The sequence below is a fragment of the Lampetra planeri genome, chromosome 76, assembly GCF_965212315.1.
Source record: "Lampetra planeri chromosome 76, kcLamPlan1.2.h2, whole genome shotgun sequence".
Taxonomy (NCBI): Eukaryota; Metazoa; Chordata; class Hyperoartia; order Petromyzontiformes; family Petromyzontidae; genus Lampetra; species Lampetra planeri.
Genome location: NC_136181.1, coordinates 2533382 through 2556149, shown reverse-complemented (window position 1 = coordinate 2556149; position 22768 = coordinate 2533382). Strand labels below are relative to the sequence as shown.

At 44.5% G+C, this 22768-nt stretch overlaps 1 protein-coding gene across 5 annotated transcripts in view; it reads left to right on the top strand.

Annotated features, from left to right (window-relative positions):
• The first annotated feature begins 221 nt into the window (after positions 1 to 221).
• Positions 222 to 22768, top strand: part of LOC144737961 (uncharacterized) — a 41482-nt gene continuing 18935 nt past the window's right edge. Inside the window, exons 1-2 of one of the 5 annotated variants that reach the window (XM_078620870.1) lie at positions 223 to 1042; positions 19492 to 19585. In XM_078620870.1, the coding sequence (XP_078476996.1) occupies positions 1016 to 1042; positions 19492 to 19585 (121 nt within the window). In that variant the 5' untranslated portion in view covers positions 223 to 1015. Of the gene's footprint in view, positions 1043 to 2254; positions 2495 to 17266; positions 19322 to 19491; positions 19586 to 22768 lie in introns of those variants that run through there. The other 4 variants (XM_078620874.1, XM_078620871.1, XM_078620873.1 and 1 more) reach the window with 4 other exon arrangements.

Genomic DNA, 22768 nt, shown 5'->3' with positions numbered 1-22768 from the left:
GTCCGTGTAGCAACATCGCCCCCTACTGCAAACACTTAGCAGGACCCTACAAAAACCTTTACACTCAGTGAGGCTTTCCTGGCTAAACAAGTGTAATATTCTTAGTCTCAAGCCTCACCTTACCATATTAATAATAAGTATGTGGCCCTTGCCCCACCACCTTCTCCAACCATTATATAAACGCAGTGGTAACTCCTGCAATCTCTCATTTACTTGATACAGCTGTCGTGGCTGTAACGGTACCACCTGAAGACGGAAGCTTGTGTTGCCTCCGAAACGTCGTGATTTTTATTTTTATTTTATTTTACTTTTTAATGTTTTTACCTACGTGACTTTACCGAAAAAACCTAAGAATATGAATCATTGCAGTCACGAAAGCTTCAAATCTAGAAATAATACATTATGTTTATATTCTTTGGTTATTCGTTCCTACCAGCCCATCCCGCAGAGACCTGTTAATAATCTCCCAGTTTCGTTCCGTCAGTCAGCCAGCCCCGCCCGCTCCGCCTGCTGGTCCGTGGCCAAATCAATCCGTGGTGGGGCACTGCTCGCAGCTTCATCTAAAATCGAGCGTCAAAAGCTCACAATCCTCTTCATCCTCCTCTTCTCATTTTCCTTCTTCCGTACGGCGGCTGACGATGTAGACGCAGAGACGACACGACTACGAGTGTCACGCATTCATTCGTTGAGGGGGTCTCAGCGCAGAAGCAACCGCATCAGGCGCATGCGGAGTTTGTATATTCGCCGCGGGTGTTCTGCTGCTGCGGGTTTTGTATTTGTGGATCCCTTGAGCATCATTGCGTCGTGATAGACATACAGTAGGTTGTGCTCTCTCTCTCTCTTCTGGATGAGCGCAGTCAGTACACTGCTGCTGATGCTGCTGAGTTTAATAAGATTCCACTTGTGCTTTGGGTATGCGAATAATGAGTTAAGCTCCAGCAATGATTTAAGACAAAAACAACAACTGCAGCTATCACAACTACAACTACTACAACAGCAGCAGCAGCGCGGATGAATGGTGAGCCACGCCACGAGAACTCCGGTAAGAGTCACGCATCACTCCGGGAGTGGACACTGCGCCGGATTTGGTGGTGGTCGATTTGGACAGAGTTTTAAAAAAGATCTAAACTTTTTTTCTTGGTTCTTTCGATAAAGTCAAGGAGATAGAAAACTAAAAATAGATAATGAAATTAAAATTAAACATAATGAAAAAATTATGAATTGAAAATAATACAAGCAAAAATCCACGATAAAAAAAATAGTAAAATAAAATGTTAAATAAATTGAAAATAATAAAAGCAAAAAAACCCCACGATGTTTCGATCGCAACACAAGCGGTCTTCAGGATTTTATTATTTTACATTTTTTATTTTACTATTTTTATCGTGTTTTTCTGCTTTTATTATTTTCAATGTATTCTTTTTATTTGTAAATGATAATGAAAAATTGTAATTTCATTATTTATATATATATTTATTTTCTATCTACGTGACTTTACCGAAAGAACCAAGAATATGAATTCCTGCAGTCACGAACGTTTTAAGTCAAATTTTAAAATCTAAACCAGTCGTAAGGGCCCGCTTCATCTGTATAGCTCTTTTGTTCAGCAACGACCTGGCTATCAGAAATGAAAGCTCAAATTGAAGTGGCTTAACCGGCATCATGCGGACATGTCTAGCAACAGTACTATCCTGGTAAACGCGTGACGTTGGTTCTAAATGTGGAGGGGAAAAAAACCGCAGGGCCCCCAGAGAAAACTCCACGTGACCACGGGGAGCGAGAGAGAGAGAGACACCGCTAACTCCAACCCATACAGTCGGCGTCAGGGTTTCGGATAGAACCCACGACCTCCTGTATAGCAGGCGAGGTAGTTAACATCTCCTAGCGGAGCCGCAGCAGGTCATGTTATAAGGGGCCGTCCATAAATGACGTCACGCACCTAGGGGGGGGGGGGGGGTCAGACATTTGTGACGATGTGTGACGAGGGGGGGGGGGGTTGAGAAATGTGACATCACATCAAAATGCGCAACTTTAAATGAATATAGACAACACTTTCTACTTAATTAAAATAGACTTTTTAAATAAATGTTTATCCTACAACATCAGAGTGCAGCGGCACATTAAATACGCACTACAAGCGATTTGAAGCATGTTTTATATATTTGGGGGGGGGGGGGGCAGAGCTTTGTGACGTCATGTTTGAGGGGGGGCTGACTTTTTGTGACGCCGTGTGACGATGGGGGGGGGGTAAGAAATGGTCCAAAATCACGTGACGTAATTTATGGACGGCCCCTTAGAGCTTAACACAGCCTGGGCAAACCACAGTTTATATCTCGTGCGTTCAAGAGGCACTCAAGAGTTCTCCTAATTGACGCACTCAAACTCAGCACAAGAGTAGAATGCGAATATTTAAGGTACACCATACTTCACCACACGGGTCAGCGTGCAGCGATGGGTAGTCGGATATCCAGCAACTGCAGTCAGCAGCGTCCTGGTACGTGGAGTATGTGTGTTTTTAAATATTTACGCGATCTAACCCAAAACACCTCTATTATGGATGTGTGCGTGTTCATGTTCTTTCGCACCGTACGTAGATAACCACGCTAATCGGAGGTGCGGGAGGAAGGACAACACACTGTGGGTCTCTTTGTGAGTCTGTGGGTATCTGTGTGAGTCTATGGGTATCTGTGTATGTCTATGGGTATCTGTGTGAGTCTATGGGTATCTGTGTGAGTCTATGGGTCTCTGTGTGAGTCTATGGGTATCTGTGTGAGTCTATGAGTCTCTGTGTGAGTCTATGGGTCTCTGTGTGAGTCTATGGGTCTCTGTGAGTCTATGAGTCACTGTGCGAGTCTATGGGTCTCTGAGTGAGTCTGTGGGTATCTATGTGAGTCTATGGGTCTCTGTGTGAGTCTATGGGTCTCTGTGTGAGTCTATGGGTCTCTGTGTGAGTTTATGGGTCTCTGCTGTGTGAGTCTATGGATATCTGTGTGAGTCTGTGGGTATCTGTGTGAGTCTGTGGGTCTCTGTGTGAGTTTATGGGTCTCTATGGGTCTCTGTGTGAGTCTATGGGTATCTGTGTGAGTCTATGGGTATCTGTGTGAGTCTATGGGTATCTGTGTGAGTCTGTGGGTCTCTGTGTGAGTCTATGGGTCTCTGTGTGAGTCTATGGGTATCTGTGTGAGTCTATGAGTCTCTGTGTGAGTCTATGGGTCTCTGTGTGAGTCTATGGGTCTCTGTGAGTCTATGAGTCACTGTGCGAGTCTATGGGTCTCTGAGTGAGTCTGTGGGTATCTATGTGAGTCTATGGGTCTCTGTGTGAGTCTATGGGTCTCTGTGTGAGTCTATGGGTCTCTGTGTGAGTTTATGGGTCTCTGCTGTGTGAGTCTATGGATATCTGTGTGAGTCTGTGGGTATCTGTGTGAGTCTATGGGTCTCTGTGTGAGTTTATGGGTCTCTATGGGTCTCTGTGTGAGTCTATGGGTATCTGTGTGAGTCTATGGGTATCTGTGTGAGTCTATGGGTATCTGTGTGAGTCTGTGGGTCTCTGTGTGAGTCTATGGGTCTCTGTGTGAGTCTATGGGTCTCTGTGTGAGTCTATGAGTCACTGTGCGAGTCTATGGGTCTCTGTGTGAGTCTATGGGTATCTGTGTGAGTCTATGGGTATCTGTGTGAGTCTGTGGGTCTCTGTGTGAGTCTATGGGTCTCTGTGTGAGTCTATGGGTCTCTGTGTGAGTCTATGAGTCACTGTGCGAGTCTATGGGTCTCTGTGTGAGTCTATGGGTCTCTGTGTGAGTCTATGGGTCTCTGTGTGAGTATATGGGTCTCTGTGTGAGTCTATGGGTCTCTGCTGCGTGAGTCTATGGATATATGTGTGAGTCTGTGGGTATCTGTGTGAGTCTGTGGGTCTCTGTGTGAGTCTATGGGTCTCTGTGTGAGTCTATGGGTCTCTATGGGTCTCTGTGTGAGTCTATGGGTCTCTGTGTGAGTCTATGGGTATCTGTGTGAGTCTATGGGTATCTGTGTGAGTCTGTGGGTATCTGTGTGAGTCTATGGGTCTCTGTGTGAGTCTATGGGTCTCTGTGTGAGTCTATGGGTCTCTGTGTGAGTCTATGGGTCTCTGTATGAGTCTGTGTGTCTCTGTGTGAGTCTATGGGTATCTGTGTGAGTCTATGGGTCTCTGTGTGAGTCTATGGGTCTCTGTGTGAGTCTATGGGTCTCTGTGTGAGTCTATGGGTCTCTGTGTGAGTCTATGGGTCTCTGTATGAGTTTGTGTGTCTCTGTGTGAGTCTATGGGTATCTGTATGAGTCTGTGTGTCTCTGTGTGAATGTATCGGTCTCTGTGTGAGTCTACGTATGTATGCTGAAATTACCTCGCACCGTACGTAGCCAACCGTGCTAATCTTTGATGCGTGGGAAGGAGTATCGGGTTTGACTGTTTCCAAGTCACAAATACAGTAACAGAGTGGTCGTGATGTCCTCTGCACAATCAATAAACGAGAAAGAGACATGCGAGCGCACACACGGCACGCCGCTCGCCAACAGCACTGTGTAGGGCCTTATAAGAAAGACAAATCCCCGTCAACCCCTTAAAAATGCCTACCTTATTATAGACCAATTCAGTCCCTATTGGTCACCCCGTGCCCTTATAAATATCAACGTTCATCCGAGAAAATCCCATCACAAGGCAGAAACACAAATCGACAAAAACGTGTGTTTGTGCCCGTACTGAAACGGCTGTACGCCGTATGGACCTGAAAACTCAATTTCCATTAACAAGAATACGGGGTAAACCGTATGCGTTGACAGGTAAGATAATAGCACCCGGGGGGGGGGGGGACTATCGGAGAGAGATGGGGTTGTGTACCGCAGGCTTATTCACACCGGGAATGACACTGCCCTCATCCATAATAAATACATAGACGCAGAGATGATGTATCATCCATTATGCGGCACCGGATTTTGAAAAACTCCGGATAATCACTCATCATCATTATTTATAATAGCTTATTTTTGCACTTTCTTGCAACATGTTGTGTTTTTTTGAAATGTGTGTTTGTGCTTTTTAGGTGTTGTGAATGTGTTTTTGTTGCCATATTTTTACATTGGTTTACTATGTTAAATTGTCATAAATAGCCATGCAAAGACAAACAAAATATCCTCGTGTAAAAATACAAAGTTACTTATATTCACTTGCTTGCTTGCGCGCTTACGACCGTGCAAATCTTTCGGTCGTTTTTTAACCCACTTCCCGTGATCCAATCGAGCTGACATTTTGCACACAGACTCGTTGTGCGTGACAATTTATTTTCGTGAAAATTTTTTCCATAACTTTACACTTTTTAGGATTTTTTTTTATATTTAATTAGCAATTGCTTAATGGTGGCAGGCAATCATCTGACCCATAGCTGGCAGCCATCTCAAGCCAGAGGACGAGAGGACTCTAGCCGCCACGCATATAAAGGATTTATAGTTAAAAACTTTGTTTTTACGGGTTAATTTTTTCTGTACCGTACTGATCACCCCAATCTCGAACACTGCATCATGGGGCGACGTTTTACGTACCGACTACTCAGCTCTTGTTTTAACACAACAGCTGCATGTGTTGCACGATCGCTAGCGCCGATAATACACACACAACGCTACTTATCGCCTGATCGCACGGTGCATATTTTCCCCTTATTATAGGGGGGATTGTTTTTTTACATAATATACGTGCAATATTTTCCATTAAGTTGCGTGTAGTGTATAAAGTACCGCAATATCATATTTTAAATATGATATTGCGGTACTTTGAAATCAAGCATTTCTTACGTTTTAAATTTTGGAGCTTTCGTGACTGCAGGAATTATTCTTTGGTTATTTCGATAAAGTCACGTATAAAGATAAAATAATAATTATTTAATTTATTATTAGATAAAATAATAATTATTTAATTTATTATTTTATCTTTATACGTGACTTTACCGAAAGAACCAAAGAAGAACATTTCTTACGTGTTTTTTTTGTCACGGACATGGTGCCGATCGCCAAACTGGTTTACAGCCTTGGGAGCGGTCTTGCCGGTTTCGCCGGATCTCGCCCGGAACCGACGGATGATATTGTTGAAAGCCGGATAGTCGATGATGCACTGTACTCTCAAGCCGTAAATCTCGTGTTGGAATATATAAAAAAAAATTTGACCAGGTAATGCCCCACGGAGAGATGTAGATATTTTTTGCACAAATGATGGCTCAACGAAGTTGCGTGTCGTCACGTGGACATTTATCGCTGCATCCACATCCTCCCGAAGCGCCTTTTCTAAATGTGGAGGGAAAGAAACGGGAGGACGCTGAGAAAAACGCACGCCTACCACGGGAAAGTAAGCGAAGGTGAGAGAGACACGCAGACTCCATCTGGTCCAACACCAATGGAGACTAGGCTCTAAGAAAAGCTGTCTCGGGTGTGGACCAATCAACTTCAAGGACAGTGCATATCATTATCATCATCAGAGTTGTTTCTTTTTGTTTGCATTTTGACTGCTTGTGTTGTGGTTATTGCAAACATGATGCCTTGTATAAAGGTGTCAGTTTTTGTACCAGTTGAAAGGGTAAAAACCTATTACTACAGTGCTAATGTTTCGATTTAAAGCTTTCGTGACTGCAGGGATTCATCTTGGTTATTTCGGTAAAGTCACGTAGAATGGAAATAATAAATTAAATTTTATTTTGATTATTTTATTATTTTCATTCTACGTGACTTTACCGAAAGAACCAAGAAGATGAGTGCTAATGTTGTTTACACAGACCGATCCCCATACCCGCTATTGGCCACGTAGTGACGGTGACGACACCACCGCGCCTGTGCCAGGTCAGGTGCACTTAGAGGCCCACGTGAAGCGTCGAAGGCTCCGCTGGCAGGAGGGTCACGGGACAGACCCAGCAGATGCCATGGGTTTGGCAGACTGAGATGACTGGCACATGGACCACCTGTACCGCCTACTGTTTACACACCAACACCACCAGCCACGCATTATTTAAGGCTGAGTTCAACCTAGGTTGGGGTGCGGGTAGGAGGAGAGCCTGGCGCCAGGACCGGTTCAAATATTCGCTGCCACTATGAATAATTTGGTCGCAAGCTGGAAATTTAACTTGGGCGTTCTGCCGTGGGGTTCGTAGTGCGGTGCCACCACTCCCCAGACCCCCCCCCCTCACCGTATATGGCACAAAGAGACCTTTGAGGCAAGAGCTGTTCGCGAGGCCGGAACGGCACAAAAGGAAGTGGGGGGTGGGTGGGGGGGGTGACCGACAAAGCCCCACACCTGCGGCGACATTTACACATTTGAGGCCGAGTCAACCTAGAGGAGGGGGCCCATCAGCACCGTTTTAGATAATCGTCACCACCGATGTTTGGCGGTGGCGGTGGTGGTGGCGGTGGCCGTGAGCGGGGCTAGAACTCGTGTTGCCAGGGGTTTGCTGTGGGGCAGATGCGTGACCACTTAAAGACCCCTGGGGGGGGGGTGCAAACGAGCAGCGTCAGAACGTCTCCGATGCACGCGAGCGGATTGTGAGCTGGAGTGGTTTTTAACGTTTTGTGTACATTTTGTACTTCCGAAGAACAGGATGGAAAAAAAGACCCAAAGCGTGCCAGCAAACAGCTCCTGTTACCGCGACCAGCTGTGCTAATAAACGTCTGCAGTGTAAACACGACAACAATAGCAGCCGCCGTTGGCGATTGACATCACCACGGCGCCAGTGCCAGGCTAGGTGCACCTTGAGGCCGCCCGAAGTGTCGAAGGCTCGCTGCTGGCAGGGCAGGCCCGGGTGCAATATTGTTTGACTGCTGTGCCAGGCTAGGTGCAGGAGGAGATAACAGGACATACCCAGGTGCTATATGGGTTGACTGTTGTGCCAGGCTAGGTGCAGGAAGAGCTCAGTGACAGATTCAAGTGGTATCGATTGACTGAGATGACCGGCAGATGCACCACCTGTGTCCCCTACTGTGCCAACTCACTGCGTTGTATCGGCCCAGCGCCCCGCTCGTTGTTGTGAGCGTCGTTGTTGCAACGTTGGAGGTCGACTGCCTTTCAACTTGCCCAGTAGCCTCCTCAACGTGCACTTAGCCTGGCACTATCCAACAGCGTCCTTCACAAGCTTCCCCCATAGACACGCAGAACGCCATCACCCCCCACCACCCCCCATCATCATCATCATCGGTTGACTCCTCTCCGAGAGTGTGTGTCGGGGGAGCGTGAGCGGGAATCGAACTCGGGTAGATTCATACTCACGGCCACCAAAAACAACAACAAAAACAACCACTCATCTTCTTGGTTCTTTCGGTAAAGTCACGTAGAAGGGAAATAATAAAATAATACAAATAAAACATAATAAAATAAAATTCTCATGACGTTTCGGCCACAACGCAAGCAGCCGTCCTCAGATTAAGAACAGGGCTGTCGGAAAGACAGCGTCCGAATGAACACCACCACGCTTGGTAGCGTATATTTAAGCTGGGTTAGAGGAGGAGGGAGCCTTGACAAAGGAATTTGCATATCAACAGAGGAATTTAGCATGTTTATGGAAAATGCAGATATGAGATTAGTCACTACTGGTGGTGGGGTCTCAAAGTCATATTATGCTCGTGTATTATGTAGGATTAGCAGTCATAAAGGGAGGAAGTAGGATTAGCAGTAATAAAGGGAGGGAAATTTTAATAGTAAGGAGCTGCAGCAGCCAAACCACCACGTAAAAAACGAAAATATAAACCACATCAATATCATCAATATACTCAATATACTCTCCAATAAGCTGAGATACTAACAGTAAGTCATACATTACACTTCTATGTCGCAAAAAATATAATATGCCTCCAGCTAAACTTTTTTCTTACATCACACGGATATACCCCGCACTATATACTGCCATAGACAAACCCAACATTAAATTATACACTGCGTTACTATACACCACCCCTATACCTTAGACTATACATTGTAATATTACACTATGTATTATTCTACACACCCTACTGTATACCACACTGCTGTATATTCACTATACAATTACGATACTATATATTACCTTATACATTATATTAAACATTACACTTTTATATTATGTATTATTATACAATCTGCTACACTATATAATTGACCATCGCGTGAAAGGCACTAAGAGGAAGCAACAAATATGTCAATGGGAGAGTGGTGAAAGGAGACTTGCAGTGGAGCAAAACCAGTCCCAGGCCACACCAAGACAACGCACAGCTCAAAATTGTGCACTAAAAAAAATGGCACCCTCTACATAACCTTCCCAATTCCTCGTGGAACCTTCCAGAAGGTCCCTCGAATCTCCCTCCTCTCTTTTCCAACTCTGTCCTTGGGTCTCTTTTGCCGCCTCCCACGCTCCTCTCCCCCTCAGCCGATCGCAATGCTTCCTACCCGCTTGGATGTACCTCAGCTGTCGTTCATTAATGATTTGCTTACTTACTCTTTGGTTCTTTCAGTGTACTTACATGGCTTTTATATTACTCTAACATGACCCTTGCCCGCATAATTAACACATATACTAAATTAACAAACTGTATTGCAATCCTTCCACATGCGATAATCAAAGGCACCTTCTTGACTTCCGATGGTTCGACTTCATTAGAAATGTCACCTTACGAATATGCGACCGGTCACCTAGCAACCCAGCTGCTCCATTTGAAATGGAGATGGATGCGGTGTCAATCTGTGAACGCATCTCACCCCTGTCTCGATACGTAAATTCCTGCAGCAAGTTGCGTTTGCTTCAGTTGGTGGTCGACGTTCGAAGTGAGGACTGCGACCCTCGGAGGAATTGCAACCCCCTCCCCCCGCCCCCATGTTGCTTACACTGCTTTGAAGGCGGCTATGGTCTGCCTTGAGAGGTATAGGGGTCCCTGGCATCCTGCTGGTCCTTGTGAAAGATCTGCATGCAGGCACAAGCCCAAGGGTTCGTGTCGGGTCTGGACATTCGCCACGATTTTGGTCCGCATTTGGAGTATGTCAAGGATGCGTGCTCGCTCCGGCGCTCTTCTGTCGGGCGATCGACTGGATCTTTCAGTCAGGATTGGCCGGCACTACTTCCCTGACTTGGACTATGCTGATAATGCAGCCTTGTTTGTTGAGAAGCCTGAAAAATTCACACCAGTCCAAAATTTATCTAACAATGTGAGAAAAAAAATGGGACGAAATGTTTCATGGCAGAAAACAAAAGTCTAGAACTTGGGCTCCGGACCTCCAGACGCACCCTGCATAAAATCAACGGCAATGCTGTCAAAGCAGTGGTGTCATTTCTCTCCCTGGGATCTGTATCAACCACTGATGGATGATGTAAGCCTGATGTCATGCACTGGATCAGGCTGGCCTCAGGAATAATTAATGGTCTCAACCACATTTGGGCCCAGAAACGTTTAAGTCGGGGCACAAAATTGAGAGTCTACTAGTGCTGTGTTTTATCAGTTTTGTTGTCACTGTTGCATCTGTGGCCGGTCTCCGAGTGATCAAGCTGCTCAATTCGAAGAGACATGACTGGTGTTACTCTGTGGACGAGTTGCCCCCGTCTCGATGCGCAAACTCCTGCAGCAAGTCGCCGGCGGTAGACGTTCGAAGTGAGGACCGCGACCATCAAAGGAATATCACCGCCCTCCCTGTGGTCGCAACACCCCCTGCCCCACCGTGATCTGTCGCAAGAGGTCACACGTGATGAAAAATAATAATGATCGGTCTAGATTTGGAGTTTCCGTGACTACAGGGATCCATACTCTTTGGTTCTTTTGGTAAAGTCACGTAGGTATAAAATAAATAAATAAGCATAATCACGACGTTTCGGGCGCAACACAAGCGTCTGTCATCAGGTGGGACAACCACAGCAAGAAACAATTGCTGAAGTGGGCAAAAGGGGCTGCTGCAACAAGAGGCCATGTAGGCAAGAGAAGGGGGGTAGGAGCCAGGGAGGAGAGACAGGGAGGGTGGGGGTGTGGGGTAGGGGGAGTGGAGGTTACAAGTAAGCAACAAGCACGGCAAAAAAAATTTAAACACGAGTTGTATTAAGATATTCAAACACCAAATAGATACCCTTTTTCAAGGCATCAAATATGCATTAACCACGTACTTGTCACAAAACGTGCAAACAAACACACTCTGATAATAATTTATGCATTGCCTTTAAACTGATTGGCCTACACCAGAGGCAGCCTTCTTTATTGACTTGTCTCACCAGTGTCAGAGCACAGAATGGCAAAAGGCGAACAACACAACAACAATGCAAGTGTAGTGTCAGCGGAGTGGGAGACAAGGTATTTCAGGAGCACCTTCTGTATTAACACCTTCAGGTTCACAGGTTAGCCCTCACGCATCTCCTTAGTCGTCTAGCCTAGCCTTAACACAACCCTGACCGTGTAACACCGACGGCACCGACCGAGACAGCCAACAATTATCCGGCCGCGCAATATCTAGCGAAGACGTCGGCGATGAAGGTGGCGAAGACGGCAGTGACGTTGAGATGAGTCCATTTCCCAGAACCGGCAGCCATGAGCTCTCGCTCTCAGCTGCTTTTATGCTACCCGACGCGGCCTGGCCCCGCCCTGGCCGCGCCTCCCTTTCAGAACCCACTAGCGGGTTCCAGGGGCTTCCAGATGGGGTTTTCCATGACCCTTGCCCCAGTTCCTTCGCCCTGCCGACACACACAGCCGTGTATACGCTCACCGGCGTGTGTTCTGCTCGTCCACCACAGTTGCCGTTGCTGGACAATAGTCGGCACTATTACACTACGCAAATGTCGTGCCTCAACTCGGAGACAGTAATACTTGGAGGCACTTATTTTATTAACAAACACCATCGGGGTGACACACACCCTACATGGGTGCACACTTATTATTAAGACCATCTATTGTCGGCAGCACTACTTAGAACAGTTGGTAGGCTGTCTGACGAACAGCGCCCCAGGATGGTGAAGACGGAGACGAGGAGATGGTGATGATGACGAGATGGTGATGTCATCTTCTTGGTTCTTTCGGTAAAGTCACGTAGAATGGAAATAATAAAATAATAAAATAAAACATAATAAAATCATTCTCACGACGTTTCGGCCACAACGCAAGCAGCCGTCCTCAGGTGAAGACCAGGTCTGTCGATAAGACAGAGTCTGAATGACACGTCCTGGGCTTGGAGCGTCTATTTAAGCTGGGAGGGAGGAGGAAGAGCGCCTTGACAAAATAATTTGCATATCAAGAGAAATTTTAGCATATTTATGATGGTGATGATGATGCACTTGAGCAGCATGTGGGGATCCCACTTCCAGCAACATCCCCGAGCTCCTGCTCAGAGCCCCCATTTATATGCCCAGCGTAGCCTTGCTCCGCCTCGGCCACGCCCACTTTCTAGAGCCGACTAGCGGGTTCCCAGGGCTCCCCGATGGGCCCCTTCCGTGACCTTTCCCCTAGATGTCCCTGCCTCATATATATCGTGGCCTGCTGACGCGAGTACTGCCGTACCCTGCAGTTTCCCGTTTCTGCCAGCAGCCAACGCTATACCACTACACAAATATCAGAGCATTTATAGGTCGACTAGACCACTTATTTCTATTAGTTAGCAAAATCCAGTGGATGGCTTCATGAGTTAATGTTTAATCCACGTGGCATTCTTAAATGAGTAACACAGTGGCATGAGTTCACTAAGCGATTGACGGGTTGATGCTCTGCAGCCACATGTTCAGAGATTCTTCAAACTTCCGTTTAAGGAATACTTGCCCCCTATTGTCTGTGAGCTGTCAGAACCCTTTTCACTGCAGAGATTTGATTTGTGTGGTAGGGAGGTCCCTGGTGGACATCTGTTAAAAAAGCTTTATAGCTCATCAGATTCCTCCAGTATAAATACATATTCTGCTTATGATATGTTAGAAGTGTGGTGGCTTCAACGGCGGAGGTTTGAATGAGAGAGAGGCTGTCGTGGGTTCCATATTCACATGCAGCTGTGATCCGCATTGCAGAATTCAGCTGGATGTCAACGATGTCTGGTGTGACGCTGGGTATATGTACTCACATTGAACCTTCTTTCACACTGTACATAGCCAAACGTGCTAATAGGAGGTGCTGGGGGAAGCACAACAAACTAAACACTCCAAAAACTGTTATAAAGAAATTATTTAAAAGTGCACAGCTTCCAACGGCTTCCTAATACAACCATCCCAGACAAAGCAACGCCGTGGAGTGTATAAGTCGATACAAGTGGCTACACACAGTGTCTCGGCATCCACCGCCACCTTCCCACAATGAGGTCCCAGAGTGTGTGGGCTCTTGTTTACGGTTGATCCGTTTTTTGGATATTGTGCTGAAGGCCTCGAAGGTTTTGAGGTTTTGGCAACACACCACAGTGTGGTCTGGCGTGTATGCATATACTGTATGTATGTTGAACTTCTTTCGCACCTTACGTAACCAACCATGCTAATCGGAGGTACAGGGAAAGAGAACAAACTATGGTTCTTTATGTGAGTCTATAATGGGTCTCTGTGTGAGTCTATGTGTAGTGTTATTCATGGAGGCACACACTTGACTTGGAGGTAACACGTTTATTACACAGCCCCAACAGGGCTAGCTACATAATGTACACACGCTACTAGACCCTAACAGGGTAACTACATCACCGGGTCAGCCAGTAACATCCTGACTCCCGCACAATGCCGAGCAGAGACCAAAGCTTGGAGAGATGTAGCGCAGAGGGTTGATTACAGAGAACAGCCCCAGAATGCTCCCAAGACCGCTCCTTCATGCTTCTGAGCGTGGCCTCGCTCCGCCTTCCGCCACGCCCCCTTCGAGACCTTTCCCGAAGGATCTCGACTGAGCATCACGTGTCCCTCAAGCCCTATCACTACCCTGTTCCGGTCACGTGCCCTCTCGGGTTCACCCAGACTACCATGTCCTGACTTGCCCTCTCTCAGGCCTTCACCAGGACTATGCCCCCTCGGGCCCGTTCGTATGCCGTACTCACTCTGGCCCCAGGGAGAGGTTCTAGACTAGAGGTCGACCGAAACTGAATTTCTGGTTTCGGCCAAAACCGAAATCAGACCGAAAGTAAAATATTTTCTTTACGCCAAAACAGAAAGATTAACTACACTTTCGGCCGAAACTGAAAGTTTACCTACACTTTTGGCCGATACCGAAGCCTAAACCGAAAGTTTAACTACACTTTCGACCGAGACCGAAACAGAAAGGTATATAACCAAAGTTATTGAACACAAGATTTATGAAATATGTCATGCAATGCTACTTTAATTTAATCTTATATATAAAAGTCTCCGTGTGGGGTTTATGTGGAAAAATATTTGCCAGGCAGCACGCCCTAAGCCCCGCGGTGGGCATAGGCTATTCCGTTTCCCCATCTGTAAACTTTAAAGTAGTTAAATGTACAATTCAGTGCTATTTCGCATTATTTAATTATTTCCCTGCCCCGCCCAAGTTGCATTCGTTCAAAATGCAACAAAAAATACACACAACCCTGACGGTAAATTCATCAGTGTCATGTCCTTTTCTCTCCCCCCCACCCCAATGTGTGCACTTACTACTAATATTATAGCGCTTAGATAGTATTATTGCAGCGTGGGCGGGGGGATGGTGGGGGGGGTAGCGGCCCAGCCCCCAGCCTGGCAATCTAGGCGAGGCCGCGGGCTCTGCACAGAACTAGGCCTCACCACGGCAATGTAAAGTACAATTTTATTTAATCTTTCGCTAAGAACTCAGGTTCATTGTTTACTATTATGAAACAAATTAGTTGTCAGATATTACAATAATAATGTATGTGTGCAGATAACAACTCTGGTTCATTGTTTACTATTATGAAACAAATAAGTTGGCAAATATTACAATAATAATGTTTGTGTGTAGAAAACTCAGGTTCATTGTTTACTATTATGAAACAAATAAGTTGGTAAAGATTGCAATAATAATGTTTGTGTGCAGAAAACGTATTTTTCATTATTAAATTGCTAAATATTCCCTTTTTGCTGTCTTATCTGACGCTGCGATGGTGCACTGCCAGTCTGTGCTGTGGACTGCTGGCTGCTCATTAACGTCAGTGCACTCGCACTCTATTATCTACACTGCTAATTTGGCTTTTGGCCATTATGAGTGTCTGCCAGTCTATAATCTGTTGCCTGCTTCTTTATCTCACTCAGTGTACTGCCAGCCTTTCATGTCTACTGTATCCTGCTTTTTCAGCTGCCGGCCCGTATTGCCATCTTTTAATGTCGACTGTACCAATGCTTATGTCATTGAGTCGACGTACTGCCAGTCTATCATCTAGACAGCAGCCTGCTTCTCAACTTACCTGTGCGTACTGCTGCTCTTTAATTTACACTTATTTCAGCTTCTTTATTCTATGCATTTCCATTGTTTCGATTTCTCACGTCACGCTATTTACTGATACGTATTACTGCGATGCTGATAGCTGTGCCATCATCGGGGATTGCCGTGCACGTTGATGTGTGTGTGTGTTAGAGTCCACGTGTGTGCGTGTAGGTCCATGTGTGTGTTTAAGTCCTTGTGTGTGTCTGTCTTTTTCGAACGGAAAACGCCCGATGTGTGTGTGTACGTCGATGTGTATGTGTGTGTCAGTCCATATGTGTGTGTGTGTTAGTCCACATGTGTGTGTAAGTCCATACATGTGTGCGTGTCACTCTGTGTGTGTGTAAGTCAATGCGTGTGTGTGAGTCGATATGTGTGTGTTAATCCATGTGTGTGTATCTAAAGTACATGTCTGTGTGTGAGAGTCCATATGTGTATGTGTGTGTAGGGCAATGTGTGTGTCAGTATATGTATGTGTGTGTGAGTCTATGTGTGTGTGTAAGTCCATGTGTGTGTGTCTTAGTCGATATGTGTGTGTGTAAGTACATATGTGTAGGGCAATGTGTATGTGAGTCCACGTATGTCTGTGTGTGAGTCGGTGTGTGTGTGAGTCAAAGTGTCTGTGTAACTCCATGTGTGTGTGTCTAAAGTCGATGTCTGTCTGTGTGAGTCCATATGTGTGTGTATGCGTCTAAGTCGATGTGTGTGTCTGTCTCCGTCGCCCGGGCAACGCCGGGTACTCACCGCTAGTCTTACCTATACAAATTATTTGTCTGTCTGTCTGTGTACGCGCGCTTGCAAGGGATTTGACTCTAGGACCGTGGGGTTTAAATCGAAAAGAATTTGCCAGGCAGTACGCCCTAAGCCCCACGGTGGGAATAGGCTATTCCGTTTTCCCATCCGTCACCTTTAAAGTAGTTAAATTAACAAATTAGTGATACATTTTGATTTAAAGCTTTCATCACTGCAGGGATTCATCTTCTTGGTTCTTTCAGTAAAGTCACGTAAAGGGAAATAATAAAATAAAACAAGTATTAAACAATAAACATTTTCACGACATTTCGACTGCAACACAAGCAATCATCATCAGGTGTGAAATCCACGGAAAGAAAATTTCAAATAAAAATATAAAACAATAAAAATTCTCACGACGTTTCGACTGCAACACAAGCAATCATCATCAGGTGTGCTGTCGCTCAGCGCGCGACAGCACACGTTTGCGCATGCGCGGAACGCTGACTGGGGGGTTGCCCTTGGCAACGCCCACACGCGCGCCGTCGGTTGAGGGGTGAGTCACGCATATTAACAGCCCCATTAAAACATAAATAAATATTAGTTTTTACTAATTTGTATTACTCTTAATTATTAGGTAAGATGATAGAGGTTGAGCAATGTTTGATGATCGTACGATGTAACACGATTTTTTCCCTCTGGGTAGTAAGTGTTATTTTTTTATTTGCTTAAAGCCTACTAATTATAGAAAATGTCTTATTCCTCACAAACTTTGCTTTTGTGAGCAGGACTTTACGTGAAGGAATGACACAAATGCACACCGCGTTTTATCATTGCAAATAGCTACATTTCGATTTAAAGCTTTCGTGACTGCAGGGATTCATGAATAGCTACATTTATAAATATCACTGTCCTTGTCACAAAAGCGACGTTTGAGGGGAAGTATAGCCTTTTTTGTACTTTTAAGGCATAAGCATATAAAAAGTAACACTACCCAGGAACTAAACAAAATTCATAACTTTTTTGTTACACACTGTTTATTAACGATACAAAATTAGATATCTGTAGACTTTATTATTATTAAAATAATAATTAAATATCTTCATGTTTTCGTTCCAGCTTAGTCACACTTCCCCCTCTGTGCGTTGGTTGGTCAGTGAGATTATATTCTTGGTTCTTTCTGTAAAGTCACGTAGAAGGGAAATAATAAAATAATACAAAATAATACAAATATTATATTCCCTTCTGCGTGACTTTACCGAAAGAACCAAGAATATGAATCCCTGCAGTCACGAAAGCTTTAAATCAAAATTTCAGTGAGATTATGTTTATTCGGGTTAATTTGTGTGCATCTGGACATAGTTACAGGTATAACGTAAGTTCATTTATTATTCCAAGTTTATTTTTATTTTACACTTTCGCTCGCGGCAAATTAAAACACCAAAATTGTGGTACAGTACATTCTTATCCTACTTATTTTATTATTTAGAAACACGTGGCTTTTATTGTATTTATAAAAAAAGGCAGACACACACATGGACTTACACACAGACATTGACCCACACACATAGAAACACATCGACTTAGACGCACATATATATGGTTAAACCCAGGATGGATCATTAGCCGACCAGCCTAAATGTTTCTAACCGGCGAAGATGTTCCATCAGGGGGGTGCACGTTTGGCAAGCGTAGAGTCACTAAATTTCGATTTAAAGCTTTTTCATCTTCTTGGTTCTTTCGGTAAAGTAATGTAGAATGGAAATAATAATAAAAATAAAACAAAGTAATTCTCACGACGTTTCGGCCACAACTGTTCTTCACCTGAGGACGGCTGCTTGCGTTGTGGCCGAAACGTCGTGAAAATTGTATTTTATTATGTTTTATTTTTATTATTTCCCTTCTACGTGACTTTACCGAAAGAACCAAGAAGATGAATCCCTGCAGTCACGAAAGCTTTAAATCGAAATGTTGAAACATTTTTGAAGCACTGTATTTGTCGCTCTCCCCATGCTCGCGTGAATTTTTATCCGGTCACTCCGGGTTTTCCCCACCACATTTATAATCAGCATGTGCTGAGAGTATTTGCCTGACTTAAGTTTCCACACGATACGCTACTTCGTTGAGCATTACATTGTGGCTAAGTTGCTTCTGAAAAAGAGTTATATAACTATCTGTCTACAAACTAAGGTGTGTCTGCGGCCAGCAGTTACATCGGGGAAACGAAACGACATGTCTCGGAACGTGTTCGCGAACACAAGGCAGATTTGAAACACGGCAGAACCAATCTCTCTGCCGTGGCTGATCACTGTTTCAACACGGTGGGTTCACACGATATTGTTTTTTTCCGAGACTAAGGTACTCTGCAAACCTTCGGGCTACCATCAAAGATTTATCCATGAAGCCATCCAGATATATAAACACAGACACAATTTCAACCGAGAAGATGGGTACAAACTCAGCAATCATTGGAAGAACGTTATTCACCGGTTTAGGTCATAACTGGCTATGATGCCCCCCTTTCTGCCTGCCAATGTTAGCAGCTATTCTCGACTCTCTGAGTCATATTCACTAACACAGCTTCTCTCTCCCCCTGCCACCGATTATATTTCTATGCCCCACCCCTCTCTCTCCCCCTGCCGCCGATCTCCCCTTGTCACACGCGCAGCCCCTTTCTTATCTATGCCCCACCCATGACGACACCACCACGTTTAATAACCCCACTGTTTATTTCAACCACTGTCATCGTATGTATATTTTCATAATTGTTGTAAAGCGCCTTAGATTAAAGGCACTATTTAAGTATATAAGGTAATTTATGTTGATGTCTGGGTGTCTCGGTTATTGTTTTACTTTGACGTTTGTGTGTCGTTGTGTTTGTTATTGATATTATTTAATTGTTCGTGTGTCTCTTGATCTATTCAAACATTTTGTGGTACGTATGTATGTGGTACGTATGTTGAACTTATTTCACGCCGTACGAAGCCAACCATGCTAATCAGAGGCGCTAGGAAAGGACAGCAAACTAAACACAAAAAACTGTTCTACAGAAATTAGTTTTCAATCTAGATTATTTAAAAGCGCATAGCTCCGAGTGGCTTCCTAATATCGGAAGGGAAGAGTGTTCCAGACGGCCGCTCGATGCGGTGATCACCATCTTTGTTCGATGGCTAGCAGGCAAAAGCCACTGCTGCTTCTGCGAGGATGACCGGAATTCACGTGGTTTATGCACCTTGAGATCAGCAGTGAGGTATTGTGGTTTCTCTGGTACTCTGCGTGCCGCATACCCTACACCACTTGGCAAAACACGGGTTTATAATCAAAATCAGAATATGCATTTACACTGGAGGAACCGATGAGCTATGAAGTTCTTTTCACAGATGTCTGATCTTGGGCCTATCTTTTTTGTTCCCTCTCAAGGTGAACGTGGAAGCATCGGACACAATCACTGCTGCACAGTTTGATGCCAAGTCACCTACCATCGCTACAAAGCAGATGTGGAAGTTGTTAAATGGCAAGGAACAATTTGCGTTTCTCCTGCTCGAGTGGCGTCTTTTTTGTTGCTGCAAATAAAATGGAAAGTGAACGCAATGAGAATGAGAGATGGACAACCACGAAGCAAAACACGGGGGGTGAGCGTGGTGTTCCAGAATAAGCCTGGGCAGAATTTCAAACAACTGACAAGTTGGGGGTGATTATGTTTTTCCTGAGAATGCTAAATTTGAGAGAGAGATAAAACACAGAACCAGAGACATATAGACAGACATATAAGTAGAGACAGATATCACAGAGATACATAGAGAAATAGACATACACGTAATCAACCAGGTAGGGTGTTGACTGTTATGTTATCCGACTCTCTGTTGTATTACATTACATTTCTAAGTATACTAGATTGGTGTTTCTATTTCATTTATACCTGATGATTGCTTGTGTTGCAATCGAAACGTCGTATGCTAGTATTTAATTTATTATTTTCTCTTTATACGTGACTTTACCGAAAGAACCAAAGAGTAATTCCTGCAGTCACGAAAGCTCCAAATTAAGTAAGTTGGGGATGCTGCACATAGCTTTTACAATTGCCAGTGCACATTATACGGACGCTATTTGCATTTTCTGTACTCTACTATTACAATGACCACGGATAACGTCTCTAATTCGAGTCTTAATCACGTGCAACATTCCCCACGTGAGATTAGTTTGGCTTTACACCACCTCCTACCGTTGGCACAGCTCACAGCTCTCGAGGTGACGTTTTCAGTTTTTTTTTGGTGGCTTTTCTGGCTTCCTCCAAAATTTGGCTTAGCTGAGTCAGGGCGTGATCTGTGAAATACTGGATATCTGTGGAAACGAGATTCTTAGCTCATCGGATTCCTCCAGTATAAATAAATATCTTGCTTCTGATTCTGTCATGAGGTTGGGCTGTGTATGTGTGATTCAGAAATTATTCATTTGTGATTCGCGTGGCAGGTTGCGTAAGTCGTGGGTTCCATCCCAACCCTGACGCCGGGTGTATTTTTGGATTTTGCCGTGTCTCTCTCTCTCTCTCCCCATGGTCGTGTGGATTTTTCTCCAGGTCCTCCGGTTTTTTCCTTCACATTTAGAATCAACGTCACGCGCTTAGAGTATTTGGCTGCTGCTATAAATGTCCATGCGATAAGCCACTTCGTTTAGCTATCATTTCTGAACAGAGAGCCATACAGTAGTCCCTCGGTTAACAGTGACATAGGTTAACAGTTTTTGCGGTTCACGTTTCGGCTCTCATAGGACCCTATGGTTTCAACTAATGTTAACATTGTAACTAACGATACGTTTACGTTATGCACGCGGGTGCCAATTTTCCATGCCCTCAGACAATCGGCGATGCCAATTTTTGAGCGTTGAGACCTCAACTGGCGTTGTTCACATTACAGTGGCAACAGCTCTCTTGCAGACTCGGTAATTTTTACTTATTTTCCAACTTAGAAGTGCATTCGATTAAGAGTTATATTTCGGTTAACAGTGCTTTTCGTGGAACGGATTAAAAACATTAATCGAGGGCCTACTGTATAGTGGGGCCTTACCTGGTAAAAAAAATTGTAACTAGTTTTAAGTAAAGTATGTGTCATACACCCTCCTACACCCGACACAGCCGTTTAATAAAGTTGGCATGTGATGAACAAACGTGGCCACCTTCTTACGTATACTGCTGCAGCAGCACCACGGTTGAAGTTATTGTAAAGCGATCCACACGCGTTTTAACAATAGGGAAGGTTCGATATTTCACTGGTAGCTACAGACACCATCATCAATCGGGCAGTTGCTAGGATTGGGGAAAATGTTATCCAGTGTCTTACCTGTCAACCCATATGGTTTACCCGTGTTCTTGTTACAGGGAAATTGAGTTTTCAGGTCCATACGGCATACAGCCGTTTCAATACGGGCCAAAAAATTTCTATTTGTGTTTCTCCCTTGTGATGGGACTTTGTAGAGAGAACGTTGATATTTTAATTGCTCTGTAATAATATAGGCACTGATAAGGGGTTGACAGGTATGTCCAGTGTGAGCCTTAAATAGGTGGTGGGATGTCATCAATAATATTTCTTATGAGTAGAAGTTTGATGTGCCCCATGTATTTCAATACGGCAAGTCCTCTATTTACATCAAGGGAACCGTTCTTAGATGTATGGCAGCACGTTTGAATGTCTTAACACCTCCTGTATTATTGCCGGAAAGGATAATGCCTATTATTTTTTCATTTTCTGTTTATTCTTGACTTAAAGCTTTCGTGACTGCAGGAATTCATATTTTTTGGGTCTTTCGGTGAAGCCACATTGACAACAATATCACGAGGTTTCGATCGCAACACAAACAGTCGTCATCAGGTGAAAAAAGAGGGAGAACGCTGCTGAGGCAGGCTGTTTATAAAGGATTAGAGATGGGAAGGACAGCTAATATTAATGTAGGAGAGGTCTCCGTAACTTGCAGTAGGTCTACACCAGGGGTGGGCAAACTTTTTCACTCGCGGGCCACAATGGGTTATAAAATTTGACAGAGGGGCCGGCCCAGGAACAGATGGATGGAGTGTTTGTGTGAACTAATACAAATGACATGTAAAAATCATTACATGAAAGGATTTGGCCTTTAACAGGTAGCAAAGCATTCAATTGCAAGGAAATTTAACAAATTGCACGAACATGAACAATACAAAAACATGTCGTAACATGACTGATGAAACATCATGAAAACATGAGGCCTGCGCCCAAACCAATTACCTCACTTGAACTTCTTTATTATCTACATTAACAGGTTAGAGTAGCCACGCAGGCTGTGTGATGGAGATTTGGCTCCAACCTCGCTGCAGCAACAGATCATCACTTTCAGTTTCAGTGGGAACAGTGTTGTTGATCTCCCATTTTTGCCAGTGCATCCAAGTCTGGAGTTATTTTGGTTGTGGCAATTCTCAGGATAGATCTGAGGTGCTGATCCGTTAACTTTTATCTGTGACGGGCTTTGTTGGCGTTCATGATGCTGAATGTCTGCTCACACACACAAGTCGAGCCAAACAAAGTCAGTATCTTCTGTGCAGTCCTCCGGAGGTTTGGAAACGTGGCTCTGTTAAGTGAAGCATAAAAGTCATTCAGTTTAACAGAGTTGAACTTCTCCTTTAGGACGGAGTCAGACTGAAGATCTATCAGTTCCAACTGCAGCTCCTGTG